The following is a 14,787-nucleotide window of genomic DNA, read 5'->3' as shown; positions in this document are numbered from 1 at the left end:
TTGACTTGCACCCAACTCGCTTTCAACAAACTGAGCAGGGTAAATTTTCTCTTTGTGAGAGTTTTTCAACACCACAACCACTAATCATTATTTTGAATTTGGTAACATGTACTCTCAGACCTTTACTTTCAGTAGCATTCCTCCAACTTAACAAGTAGATCATCCATTGTTTCTCAGGCAAGTACTAAGTCATCAGCATGCAGCATATCTTCTTGACAAACCTTAGGAAACTCCCTGGACAATGCTTCTAAGACACAAATGAAAAGCAATGGAATCAGTATTGAACCCTAATGTAATGCTACTTTAACATTAAAACTAAAAAGATTTCAGATAAATACATCGATTATATTGTCTGAGACACATCTGTCTATATTTTAAAAAGTCGTAAATGAAAAACATAATTATAAGGTCAGACCAAACTTTTCTCAAAGTGAAAAGTTACGAAAAAAAAAAAAATAATAATAATGGTGGTGGGGGGGAGGAGGGGCTGAAGGAACCAACGTCAAATCAAAGCTGTAAGTCAGTTCTGAAAATGGGGGATTGATTTACTAGAATGTTGTATGTGAAACTGAACCCCCTTCCAAATCTTTAAATATTGATTTTTATCAATATTTTCATAATCTGGTAGCTTAGTGTACAATCGATAATAATCCACAGAAATAGTTGAAAAAAGACGAAAAGAAAAAAAATTGTAAGTGGAGTGCACTTTTTAGAAAATATTTACTTTATCAAAGTTGGCATTATTAAAACTAGAACTTTATCAAAGTTGGCATTATTAAAACTAGAACTTTATCAAAGTTGGCATTATTAAAACTAGAACTTTATCAAAGTTGGCATTATTAAAACTAGAACTTTATCAAAGTTGGCATTATTAAAACTAGAACTTGATTAAAAAAAACTACGTTTTTCGTGTCTGAAATTATTTATTTACAATTATTTTATTTGTATTTTTCGTTACAAGTTTGAATTGTTTTCAAACAAAAAAACAAAGCAAATATGTTTTTCTAATGTAAAAAAAAACTACTTGATCAATTTACGTATTTAAAAACATATTTTTTTACGACCTAATCTAGCGTAGTTTTCCTCCTAAAAAGAACTCAAAATCTACTTTTTTGGCTAATACATTTCAACGGCCTTTAAAGATAATATAAAAGCGGAATTTTTTTTAATGATTAATATTTTATATTTTAGAACAGGGGATCACTTTCCTATACAAATTTAGCATAAAATGAGACCCCATTTCTTGGCGATGTAGCGAGACATGTGATCGTTAACACTTTTTCAAGTTTAGTGGTGGGGGAGGGCAAAAAAGGGGAATAGAGGAGGAAGGGTCATAAGTTCCAAATATTTTAAAATATGTAGAAACACTTCAAAACATGGGAGGGGGGTAATTTTTTTCTTTTTAAGATTTGCTTTGAAAAGGTCTTACAGTTAAATATTATTTAATTAGTTAATTATTATTTCCTGATATTTTTAAGGCTGTTAACACACACACACAAAGAAACTAGGGTGGACCTGTACAATGCATACTCCCTCTTTGTATTTTTTTTTTTTGTTTTTTGGATATTTTTTTTTCAACAGATTACACCCCTCTTATATAAAGGATTTTTCATTTAATGTAAGGGCAATGATGTTAAGACCTTTATTATCCAATGTTTTCTGTATTGTTTTCACTGGTCACTATGTTTGATTTTGCGCATGCATTCAATTTTTGCATGTTTATACCTTAATTCTGAATACTCACTTATTTTACAGCTAGCTATAACATATACTGACCCAATGGGGCATGGTAAGTCTAGCAATTCTTATATGTCTTTTTTTTAAATGGAATAAATTGAAAATTAATTTTCATTACATGTTTCTTTCTAATGCATTAATTTGTGATATTTTCCACCAGAACAATGGCCCAGATGACCTTGCAATCATCCCATTTGGTTCAACAGCAGATACAGTCACCATCCATTTTACTGCACAAAGTCCAAATTGTAAAATCCATGTTACTGTATCAATTATTGGATGTTTCCAATCAGCCTGTAAGTATCTTTAGTATCATATCCTCATCATTTATGGACGATAATTTAAAAATACTCTACTTTGACATGAAAACAAAAATAAACAGGTATATAAAAAGCATGATAGCAATAATGAGAAAACAATAAATAAAAGAAAGAATTTCAAATAAAAATCAATCTTAAAGGAAATTTGTTATTTATATGACTGAAATATGTATTTAGGTAATTAATTCCTATTTCAGTCATGTAAATTATTCTGAGTTGAAAGAACACACACTTGAGCCAGATTATTTTGTTCTCTTCACTAACAATAAAGACGTTAACTCTTTACATAAACAGCAACAGTCTTTCTTTTTTTTCACCAACAACAAAACACACACAAACGATATGGCATCCAACAAATGTCAGAAGAACTTGAAGAGAAATCATTTTAACTTGATTACATCTCAGCTATGCATGACTAACATACTCTTACATACTTACCACATTATTTACTTGTTTGCCGAAAGGTTAGACACATTAGGTCATGTGTGTTTTGAAAAGCCAGCACTAGGATAAGCACACTCTGGCCTACAAAAAATATCTGAGGTGCATAGTCGGCATTCCTCAATAGAAAACCTAAAATGATTAGCAATAAACTAATCCCTTAAGGAGATGGTAAATCTGGCAAGGTGAACCTCTTAGAACTAAATAGAATCATACCTCAGCCCAACAGCAACAAAGCAACTGTTGAACTAATTTGTATCATAGGGGCATGGTAAGTCTAGCAATTCTTATATGTCTTTTTTTTAATGATACAACATACTTAGTTATATTCAACAGATGACATAATCAGCATATGTCCTTTGAGAATGAAAAACGCTAATCCATATCTTAAACACACACACTTATTTATGACAGTATACTAATTCAAATAAAGAATTCTACTTACAATAAAGCATGTCCTTCTAAGAAAATAGAAACTTTGCAAATATCGGAAAAGGATACTTTAATGTTGGATACCTAATATGAATTTTCAGAGCAATAGAACTTAATAATGAACTTTATATAATAAAACATAATACTATAATAAATAATATAACTTACTAAATAATAATTAATCATTTTTTAAATTAGTTTCAGCATAAAATGTCTTACCAGGAATAATTTTAAAAAAAGTTTGAAAATTCTTTTTCATAAATCTAATATTTTATGAAGATAATGTTTAATTTGAATGGATGTGTTTTATTTATTAAAATATTTTAAAAAAATTATAAAATTGTATTAAAATTAATTTACATGAAATGAAAACAACTGTCTCCATTGCAAAAATGAAAAGAACATTCTGTGTATTATATTTTAAGATTGTTAATCAATTTTATCATGCTAAATGAAAATAGTTGTGACAATAAGTTTTGAAACTGTTAGAAAATTATTGTCATTTTATGAATAGTATTTTATTATATAGAACCAAATATATTTAGTGTTAAATATTGTTACATCAAAGTTATTACATTTCTTATATATGTTTTTTTTTATATTTTTATAGCTACAACACCAGCACCAACAAGTAAGTACTTAATTAAATTAGTAAGAGCTAAAGACTTTTATAAATATGTTATATATTTTAATCTATTATATGATGTATTATTATTGATCTTAGAGACAAAGTTTGGTACTTTTCTCATGAGTTTTTATATTATTATAAATAAATAATAAAATGTCTATTTTTATTTCAAATATATTTGATCTGCTTAACTAATACAATATGATTTACATAATTAGTTGTTTCTGGCTTATCCACCCATAAAGCAAATCCCCATCTCTGATGAGTTTATTCAAAGACATTTTCACAGTAATTAAATCCAAATTCACGTGAATAAGCCAACCAACTCACCAACTATTTATGCCTCACACGTGATTTGATTTGACACCAAAATCATCACCTATCGCAATACTTCACTCTACATCACTTCTACTGCTTCTAAACTTCACTCTGCATCACTTCTCCTGCTTCTAAACTTCACTCTGCATCACTTCTCCTGCTTCTAAACTTCACTCTGCATCACTTCTCCTGCTTCTAAACTTCACTCTGCATCACTTCTCCTGCTTCTAAACTTCACTCTGCATCACTTCTCCTGCTTCTAAACCATTAATTTTCATATCAGCAGATTTCATTCTCACATCAATACTCCTTATTTCTGAAAATTTTACAAATTCACCCCAAATTAAAAATAAAACTTTTTTTTTTGAAGAATAAATAATGTTCATTTACATGAAAATATGATTTTCTTTACACGGTGTATATATTCACTGTGAATTTTTATTCTTATATTGACGTGCTGAATTGAATCGTTCTCCTCTAAGCATTTGTATTTTCTTGCTCTCTTACTTTTTGTTATTGTCAGAGAGTTACTAGATGTAAGAAAGTGTGTGATCTTTTAGTATAAGAGAATAATCATTATTCATTTTGATTTTTTTTTTTATCTCTGTCACTTTTTTTATTTATGATTTTAGCAATACCAACAACGACTCTGAAACCATCAACTGAAACAGGTCAGCTATTTTTTTAATAGAATTCTCATGAGATTTTTAAATTCATCAATTCTTTAAATGATAAAGATAATCTTTCAATTTCATTTGAATGTAATTTTATTTTGCAGCTTCTTGGTGTGTCAAACAAGATGGCATGGCTGATTCTTTCTTGGTGAGAAACTGGGATATTAATGTGTCCAGTAATGAAGAACATAAAGCTGCTATCCGACCAGGTGGACAAGGATGGACACCTGAATCTGGAGATAAGAAAAAGACAGTCAGCATCTTTGTGGGTGATGCTCTCATTTATGGAGCCACCATCAGATTGCTGAAATCTAAATATGTTGGCAGTTATGATGTCTACCTTAGTGGAGGTGGATCAGGAAACGTTCACGGACTTAAGGTAGATTAGAGTTTTAATGCAATTTTGTAAATTTTTATATCTAAATTGAATAAATTTGGAATATATTTTGTAAATGTAGGTGCATTAATGTAAACGTGTTTTCTATCCATAGAATAATGGACCAAGCGACATTGCAATCATTCCATTTGGTACAACAGCAGATACAGTCAAAATCCATTTCACTCCTGTGAAACCAAATTGTAAGATGCTGGTCACTATTTCCATTATTGGATGTTTCCAATCAGCATGTAAGTATTTAGATACTTTTTACTTATAAGATTTAGTTTTTTAATATTTTTATTCAAATCTAAATTTTCATAAAATTTCAAGTTCTATTATACTAAACATAAAAACAAATTTCTAACAAAGTTTTATAAAATAAATTTTTATGTACACTTTTTCAGTATTTAAATGTTTTAACATTTTTTGGTAATATAAAATTTGTTTTCAATAAATAAATTGAACTTAAAGAAAAATGACATCTTGCTTTTAATTCATGTTTTCCTATTTTCTTATTTTTAGCCACAACTCCACCTCCACCAAGTAAGTATACTTGAAAATTATATATAATTATAATCCTACGTATAAATTTGGATGAATGCATGTTTAATGGACTTTTTTATAAGCACACTGCAAATAATACTTTATTGGTCCCCCGACAAAAGGAGGGTAGACCTGTAAATTCATCCTTGTCCATTTGTCCATTCATTTATCTGCACTTTTCTCAATAACTACACCTTTGATATTTTTTTAAATTTTGCACAAACATTAAACATGATATGGGTAAAAAAGTAACAGAACGGATTTTCTGATAAAACTCTGGTTGCCCCCCTTTCAGGTTAAAATGGCTAAAATTGACACTCGTGCTTATTAAAAAAAATTAATGCCTTGAATTTTTATAAAACTTTCTGAAAAGTTGTAACTAACTGATTTCTATATAATTTTGTTTGTCTATACTTCATGATAATTCTTGGGTGTTCCCCAAGAGCTATTTTAGGGGAGCAATGATGGACTTAATCATTTCTTTTTTTGCATGGTGCAGAACTCAAATTTACATAGAACTCAAATTTACCATTTGTTCATTTTCACCAGGATTTGATGTCCCCTGGGGACTTTTGGGGCTAAATGAGGGAGGGGTCAAATGCTGAACTTAGTCATTTTTTTCTGACTCGTTCACTGTGCACTCATGGGGAACCATGCATGCTTCACTTGTTATTTTGTAAATATGTGAGTTGCCTTCCGATTACAAACAAGTAATTTTATTGTTTTTAGTTTATAGTTTTATTTATTACATGATTTTATTCAGATGTTGCAATTTTTGTTGTTTGGGATTGAGATTGTACAAGCAATCATTATTTGGATACTAGTGTCTATAAACCATAAAAATATTATACATGAAGCATACAAACATCCAATATGCATGTATACTCTTTGGTAATTATATGCTGTTAAAAAAGGTTCTAATAAGGTTGAATTTGTGTTAAAAAAAGAAACACAATATATGAGCCAATCTTAAAATTTCTGTTTCAATAATAAACAAGTATTTTATGGGTCATTTCATCACACTAACTTATTTCCCTGTCTTGCCTTCATCTGGCAGCATAAAACATTCACTATTTTGATATGTGGATGTATCAAATATCAGCAATATGGTTCATAATCCACATAAGCATTGGAATAGCAACAATTTTGTATCCTACATAGAGAAAAGCAAGGTAGTGTAAGCATAGTGAGTAAAAGTTAATATATATTAACCAGGAATTATAAATTAAATGGAATACTAAATAAAAATAAGACATCTGCCTTTTCATTTAAAAAATGTTCTGCATATTGGATTTCTAATAGCCTGAATGATGATGATGATGATGATGATGATGATGATGATGATGATGATGATGATGATGATGATTTATTCCATTAGTAATAATAGTAAATATGATAATTATCTATCCTACCAACTTTTACTAATTATTCACTAATTATAAATCCATAATCCCTTTCATTTATATAAAAGATCTTACCTTAAATTTATTGGACGTATGCATTCACCTTCTTTTAAACTATCTACCACTACCACTGTAGCTGGACACAACAGAACTTCTAACCAATGTATGACCACCTTAGCAAGTGCAATTTATTTTACTGCTGCCTTCTATTGACACTTGTTTGACACACTCCTGTTCGTTATTTATCCCTTTCCGTTTCTCTTTCTAACTTCATAATATTTTTTTTTCTACATGAAAGTCACCACTTACCAAGGCCCGGAGGTCACTCGGAGATAAGGGTTATTGCGTGTACAGTAATCAATCAGACAATATTGTAGTAATCGTTAGTAATGGAGATCTGATAAAGTGTATTACTTAAGGGGTCGGTTTATTAGGAACTTGTTTATGTTGGACTTGAAGACATTCAAGTTGCAGTCAGGTGGGGAACAGGCAAACGGAAGAGAGTTCCACAGGCGTGCACTTCTAAGAAAGAAGCTTTGTTCATGGAATCTATGTTTAATTTAGACACAGATAAAGAGTGGGGAAAATTACTGACGGTGGTTTCAGCTTGACAGGTGTTTTTTGTGAAAGATTGGCAAAGGTGGACCAAAGATTGGAGCTCAGACGAGAAAAGGGCATCCCTCACTAGGCTACAAAGTCTATTTTGTACTCTGTCAAGGTAGGATAGGCTGTTTTAGCAGCTCCTGCCCAGATATGGCAGCAGTACATCCTTGGACGTACTTGGCTTTTATATAGATAGAGAATTGCATCAGCAGTGAGATATCTACTGGAGCGGTAGAAGGATCCCACCATTTTTCCAGCGACCTTGGCAACAGATTTGATGTACGTGTTCCATTTCAGATCAGGAGTAAAGGTCAATCCCAGAAGGTTGCCAAAACATGGAGCCTCCCCAAGACGAGAACCATTCATTTCAATTGGTGCCAAATGGGGATCAGAGCATTGATTGATGATGTCAAGATAGAAGCTTGGTTTTAGATGCATTAAAAGTAACCAGCCACCTCTTCCCCCATTGTACCACACACTCAAGATCAGAGGAGAGAGAACCAGAGAGAACTTTGTCATTTACAGCTTTTGATGTGTTGCCGTAGATGGTTGTGTTATCAGCATAGATGTCAACAAATGATTTAAGTATGTGTATTGGGAGATCATTGATGTAGATCAGGAAAAGAGTTGGGCCTAGGATGAACCCTTGAGCATTAATACCGTTGGTTTCTGATTTCTGCCCATCAACCACTACTCTTATGAGCCTATCAGACAGAAATGATTTAATAATTGAGAAAATCTTTCCAGTTATACCGTAGCTGGAAATCTGGAAATATTTTCCCTTTTCCCCTTTTTCCCCCTTTCTTTTCTTCCTCTTTTAACAATCTCCTCTGTTCTTTTTAATTAATTTTAACTTTAATTAATTAATTTCTTTCTTTCTATTCTTAATCTTTAATTATTATTCTAACTACATATAATCTGTATTTCTCCCCCATCCCTCTTTTCTTTTCCATTTCCTTTTCTTCCCTCCCCGTCCTCCCTCTCACCTCTCTATCCAGCACTTCAACTCTTGCTTTTTATGTTCATTTCTAATTTTCAAGAATCTTTCTTTTAAATTTATTTTGACTTGAATTATCTGAAGAGATCGGCAGGATAATATTATTGTCCTGTCGATTGAAACAATTTGTAATGATTTAAGCAAAAAAAAATCAAGTCTGAAGTAATAAAAAAAATTATATATATATATATATATATATATATATATATATATATATATATATATATATATACAGGCAGCAAAAAGAAAGTCTGCACTTGTAATGTTTACAAAAACTGCAAATTTAAGCTAAATTTAATTAACTATTTAAACAAACTATACCTCATTTGATTGGCCTTTTATTCTTCTATAATTTTACCTTTTTTTCATATTTGACTTTTAATTGAAATATTCCTATTGTTCACGTCAATTTAAAAAAATGACTTCAAATTGAGGAGGCAAAAAGAAAGTCCGCACAATGGAAAATTGTTATTTAAATGTAACTTTAGGACATTAATACAACACAAATACAACAGGAACACAAGAAACTAGTTAATATTTAATAGCATAGCCCTTCTGCAATTTGACAGCCTGCAATCTTTTAGGAATTCTTTGAATTAGACAGCAGCAATACTTCAAAGAAAGGGCATTCCACTTTTTTTAAATTTTTGTGCAAAGTTCTTCCAAACTGGAAATTTTATCATTGTGTAGCTGTTGCTTGATGTAATGCCATACGTTTTCGATAGGATTGAGGTCTGGAGATTATGCAGGCCAATCTATACATGGAATATCATGCTCTTTCAGGAACCTCTTGACATTGCCAGCTGTGTGAATGGGAGCATTATCCTGTATGAAGATGGGATTATCATCCAAATTCCAACCAAAGTAGGGTAGAAAATGCTCAGTCAACATATTAATGTATTTGGTTGAATTAATTCGACCTTGCAAGCGAACTATAGGCCCTGGACCATTGGTACTGATAATTCCCCACACCAAAATTTGACCTCCACCACCTTGCAGCATTGAAACTGAGCACCTAGGATTAAATTCTTCATCTTTTCTCCGACAGACATAAGTGCCTACCATCACTGCCTAGCCTATTGAACTTGCTTTCGTCGCTAAAAAGAATTTTTGACCAATATGAAGAGTCATGATCTTCATTGCATCAGACGAAGTCCAGACGACGCTTTCTGGTTTTTACAGAAATTATTGACTTGCGTCTTGCAACATATCCTCGCAAATTAAATTCCTTTAATCTGTTCTTGACAGTAGAAAGAGAGCACTTTTTAACAAGATTGCACTGTTTTTGGATTTGGGGAGTCATTTCAAATCTGTTTCTTGGGCTGTAGATCTTGATAGCATTGTCTTCCCTGTTAGAAGTAACTCTAGTACGACCAGATTTAGAGGCATCACGAACACTTCCGGTGTTTTGGTGTTTTTGCACAGTCTTTCGTACTGTTCTCCCATTACATTTCAATCTGTGGTCGATTTCACGATTGGATAAACCAGAAAGGTGGAGATTAATGAGCTCCTGATGATCACTAAGAGAAAGTCGTTGCATATGGACTAAATGTTACGTTGTATAACCTGGAACAACAACAATTACGATTAGAGTTGCTTTGTTGCCTGTTGGGGGATATTTTAAACTGATTTAGGGCGATAATTTTGCTGGTTTTAAGCGAATTTGTTGCTGCAGATTTTTCTTTTTGCCTCCTTAATTTGAAGTTATTTTTTTAAATGTACGTGAACAATAGAATATTTAAATTAAAAGTCAAATATGAACAGGTAAAATTATAGAAGAATAAAAGGCCAATCAAATGAGGTATAGATTGTTTAAACAGTTACATTAATTTAGCTTAAATTTGCAGTTTTTGAAAAGTTACAAGTGTATTTGCCGGCACTATATATATATATATATATATATATATATATATATATATATATATATATATATATATATATATATATACATATATATATATATATTATTATTATTATTAATATTATTTCAAACTCTGATGAGTTGCAGATTATAAAACATGTGTCAGTGGATAATTATATTTTAAAAATAATACATATGCCGATCCCCATTTGCGAGTATCTAAATTGGTTAAAGGGAAAATCATTCCCAACTCGCATCTAGGTAAAAATGCACTTTTGTATATTTAATTGAATTTATTCAAAAAAAAAAGTATCACGAAACAAAAACAAATAACATCTACATAAAAAAACGCGATAGATTCAGTCATACGAGATAGCCTAGTGGTAGGGGGTTACACTTTTTACCATGGGGTCCTGATTTCGAATCTTGCTAGATTCAGCCACTCTGATGAGTTGTAGATAACGAAACACGTGTCAGTGGATAATTTTATTTTAAAAATTATATATATATATATAGTAAGTTATGAAAATATATATGGCAATTAAGCTAAGCCTGACAAATCCTCATGAGAATGAAATGTGGAAAATTCTGTGTAGATTAATTGCGATATATATTTTCATAACTTACTACCTAGCTCTATCTATGTATTGAGTAGTGTTTAAGTAAATACTGAAAAATTTACACATAAAATTATATCCTCATATATTAATTTAGGGGATTAAATGAAGTAATCATATATATATATATATATATATATATATATATATATATATATATATATATATATATATATATATATATATACTTTATTAATATCTTTTTATTTTTTTAAAACCAAAGTTTTTAATATATTAACATTCTGGTAATGTTCATATACTAATAAAATCAAAATTAATTGACTCAATTAAGCTTCATGATTATCAGTGATTTTCCAAAAATAGTATATATATATATATATATATATATATATATATTCAGTAATGTGATTGATAATTTAAAATTCAAATTAGAATTAAATTAAAAATCCGTTTCACAAGAAGGAACAACAACAAAATCAATAATTTGTACAATCGTTTCGGAAAATAATGTTTTTATTGTGGTAGTCATTAAGCCACGGACAATAATTTTTACATATAGTATTTTTAACAAACAAAGTTTCATCATCAGCAAAAGTATTGGGAAGGGTTTTTAATATATGTAAAAGACACCATAAATAAACTTAGCATTAAAAGTAAGGCAGATGTATATGGAAAAAAATTAAAATAAAAGGTATGTATTTACTTCATATATATATATATATGTGTGTGTGTTTTTGTTTTATTTCAGCAACACCAACACCAATTCCTTCGACAGAAACAGGTAAATTTATCATTATTATTTATAAAAACTAAAACTTTATAAATTTGAAAAACTAAAGTAAAAAAATATCACAATGATAAAATCCTCTATTGAAATCAATATTGTTCTATCCAATATTTAAATGTAATAGAAAATGTTAAATTTTCAATGTCAAAATATTTTTTAAAATATATAGATAAAACATGTATTATTTAGCAAAATATGTAAAACATGTATTATTTAGCAAAATATGTAAAACATGTATTATTTAGCATATGCAAAGAAAAAAGAAGAGTAAAATTCAATGAATGAATTAAATGTACGTTTTATCTATATTTCATTGATAAATTTAAGATTTAGTTAATCATTCTTGTATTTATTTGATTTAATTTATTAAAATAAATAAAAGATTAAAAAACATAAACACTATCATAAAATTAGTCTTCAATTTTATTTAACAATTATTTAAAATTAAATTTGGATAGAACTCAGCAGTAGGAGTTGTAATCATTTTACATATTTATTGTTAAAAACTATAAACATTGTGTTTACTATCTAGATATTTTTTAGGAATATTTTTGCATGATTTTTATTTTGTTTTTCTTTGCGTGTTTAAAGAAATGATATTAATTAAAGCAAAAGAAGTGATTGTACGGAGTATGATCCTGCAAAAGTATGAAAATTAAGAGAAAGAAGTTTTTACAGTTAATTCTCAATGATTTCAGTTATATGGGACTGTTCACAGAAAATAGCGAATGTGGATTTGTGCCGATCTTGGAAAGATAAGTTGGTAGACATTGTGATGATAACGGGTATAGCCAGTGTATGGTGTGGAGTGAGAATTATCACAGTTTGCATGAACAAAGATGATTAAAATCATGGCAAATCATTGCAAAAACATTATGAAGTCTTGTTGCGTGAATGAGATCTATCTCATTCGATGATGAAAAAGTGCTGACATGTGTATGAGCCTTTTTCAAGTTTCACACAAAAACACACATTCACATTTCAAGCTATGTCATATACATACGCGCACACAAACATACGTGCCCACATCACACATGTACACATATTCACGTTCGCGTACATACACTCACATTCACGTGTATAGACACACACGCTAACGCACACATATGTACTGACACATGCACACACGAACGCACACATGGACGACGTCACTTCCGCTTTCTAAGGAATTATACACATGCACAAATGACCACCGGAAAGGAGTATAAAACAAAGAGACAAGCTGTTTCTACCGTTTTAACACCAACTCTCGACCAGAGAGGCTGGGCTAACCAGCCGCCTCCCTTTCGGGAGGCGCACGCTCGCGCGCGTCACGCCCACTTACTACTATGTATGGGGTACGAGCTAACAGACCGTATGTACAGATTCACACTCTTTCTCTCTCTATCTACTACTGGTCCCTGAGAACACCTTCGCGTAGCTGACTACTAACTGATATCAACTCTCATATCCTCTTCTTTGTCTACACGCTGGACTATCATTCTCAATTTTCACTACAACACTTATTTCTCTTCCCACGCATGAACAAATGATAGTGACCCGAACTTGAGATGAAAGCACATTTCCTTTTCTTGCTACAACACCAGTCGTGCAACGAACATTGGTTACATACGCGCAGACATGAACACATGTTATAACTAAAACGTTCATTCTTTCAACAGCAAATAAACAACGTTTATCTTATCCATCAATTGAGTCTTCGTTTCCTTCAATTCCATTCGTTTCATTATTTTCTTGTGGTGAGCTAGGGTATTATATCCTGGTCCGCAACACATGCCAGCCATCTTCATCACTAAACCTGATTTCTCTACTACTGAACACACACATTGATAGCAGCGTTAAAATGACCAAATGAAAAGGCACCTGAAGGACTGCATAATGCAATGTCAGGATTTATGTTTTTTTCTATTTGGCACACTAAGCGTATGATTTTCCAGCTGGTAGTATTGTTCTGTGAATATGTCTTTTGCATGAACTTCTTACAGACCATCGCACCACCCTCTGCACAAAAGCATTTAAGGGTTTTATGTATGAGTAAAGGTGACATTACCATTCGGTATTCCTCATTTTGGAAGAACAAAGCAATGTGATAATCTGGTGTAGTAGAAATGATGAACGGAAGCTGAAGGAATGGGATAAAAGTGATTTGTTATATATTTGCAATGAAAGAGATTGTTTTTGTTTGGCATACACGACCAGTGTGAAAGAAGGCATTATTTGCTTACAGTAAAAAATATTTCAGAATATTGTTGCATATATCTTTCCTTTAAGGGAACGTCGAATATCTCATCTATCATGATCAAATAAAATAGATATTTATTATAAAATGCAAATTAACCCATCATAACAGCATAATTAAATCAGACCTTGTGAAACTACTCTTCCTGTGACTGAGGTAACTCGAATTAAAGTATGAAAAAAAGAAAAATGTTCTGAATTTGGAGAAAGATCATTTATTAAACTGTTGATAACAGCTTCTTTTCTGTTAGTGGCAGAAGTTAGTGTGATAAATTCTGAGCCCATAGTCATCTGGGACCTTAGTTCCTTAATTATAAACAATTCTAAAGTCATTTCTTTAAATATACTGTCTGCTTTGAAGCTTTCAAATGAACTACTTTTCGTGCTCACTCTTTCTATGTTATGTTATATCACGTCCATATCTAGCATGTAACAGGTTTTGGCATTTGAGTCGGATTTTGATTTCCTGTGTACGTATTAATGTTGCCCGACGATTTTAAATCCTCAAAAATATTTAAAATATTTTTAGATAGTAAAGGGTACTTGGCTAGTATATATGTATATAAATATATACTAGCAAAGTACCCTTTACTATTTAAAAATATTTTTATATAAAAACAAACACAGTTTCTAGTGCAATTAGGATCTGTGTCTCACATGAATTAATAACCATGTTAATTTAGCCAAGTAGTGTGAACAATTGAATGACACAGATGTTGAGAGAGTAGTTACATTTAATTTAAACACTCAGATTAAGGCCTTTAAAAAGAAAGGGAAAAAGAATTGACTTGGAAGTGAAGCAAAAAAGCAAAAATCATGGTTTGCTTTAGGTCAATATTGTTTGTTTC

At 30.9% G+C, this 14,787-nt stretch overlaps 1 protein-coding gene across 1 annotated transcript in view; it reads left to right on the top strand.

The window, feature by feature from the left end:
- LOC145292233 (uncharacterized) overlaps positions 1-12,360 on the top strand; it is an 80,682-nt gene extending 68,322 nt beyond the window's left edge. Inside the window, exons 35-41 of the mRNA XM_080138556.1 lie at positions 1,898-2,033; positions 3,541-3,561; positions 4,509-4,547; positions 4,655-4,929; positions 5,042-5,177; positions 5,452-5,472; positions 12,293-12,360. Of these exons, the coding sequence (XP_079994682.1) occupies positions 1,898-2,033; positions 3,541-3,561; positions 4,509-4,547; positions 4,655-4,929; positions 5,042-5,177; positions 5,452-5,472; positions 12,293-12,360 (696 nt within the window). The remainder of the gene's footprint in view (positions 1-1,897; positions 2,034-3,540; positions 3,562-4,508; positions 4,548-4,654; positions 4,930-5,041; positions 5,178-5,451; positions 5,473-12,292) is intronic.
- The last annotated feature ends 2,427 nt before the right edge of the window (positions 12,361-14,787 follow it).

Source organism: Euprymna scolopes, chromosome 13 (assembly GCF_053919585.1).
Source record: "Euprymna scolopes isolate OS-2025 chromosome 13, ASM5391958v1, whole genome shotgun sequence".
NCBI lineage: Eukaryota > Metazoa > Mollusca > Cephalopoda > Sepiida > Sepiolidae > Euprymna > Euprymna scolopes.
The sequence above is the reverse complement of the archived record's forward strand: the minus strand, read 5'-3'. Positions and strand labels throughout refer to the sequence as shown.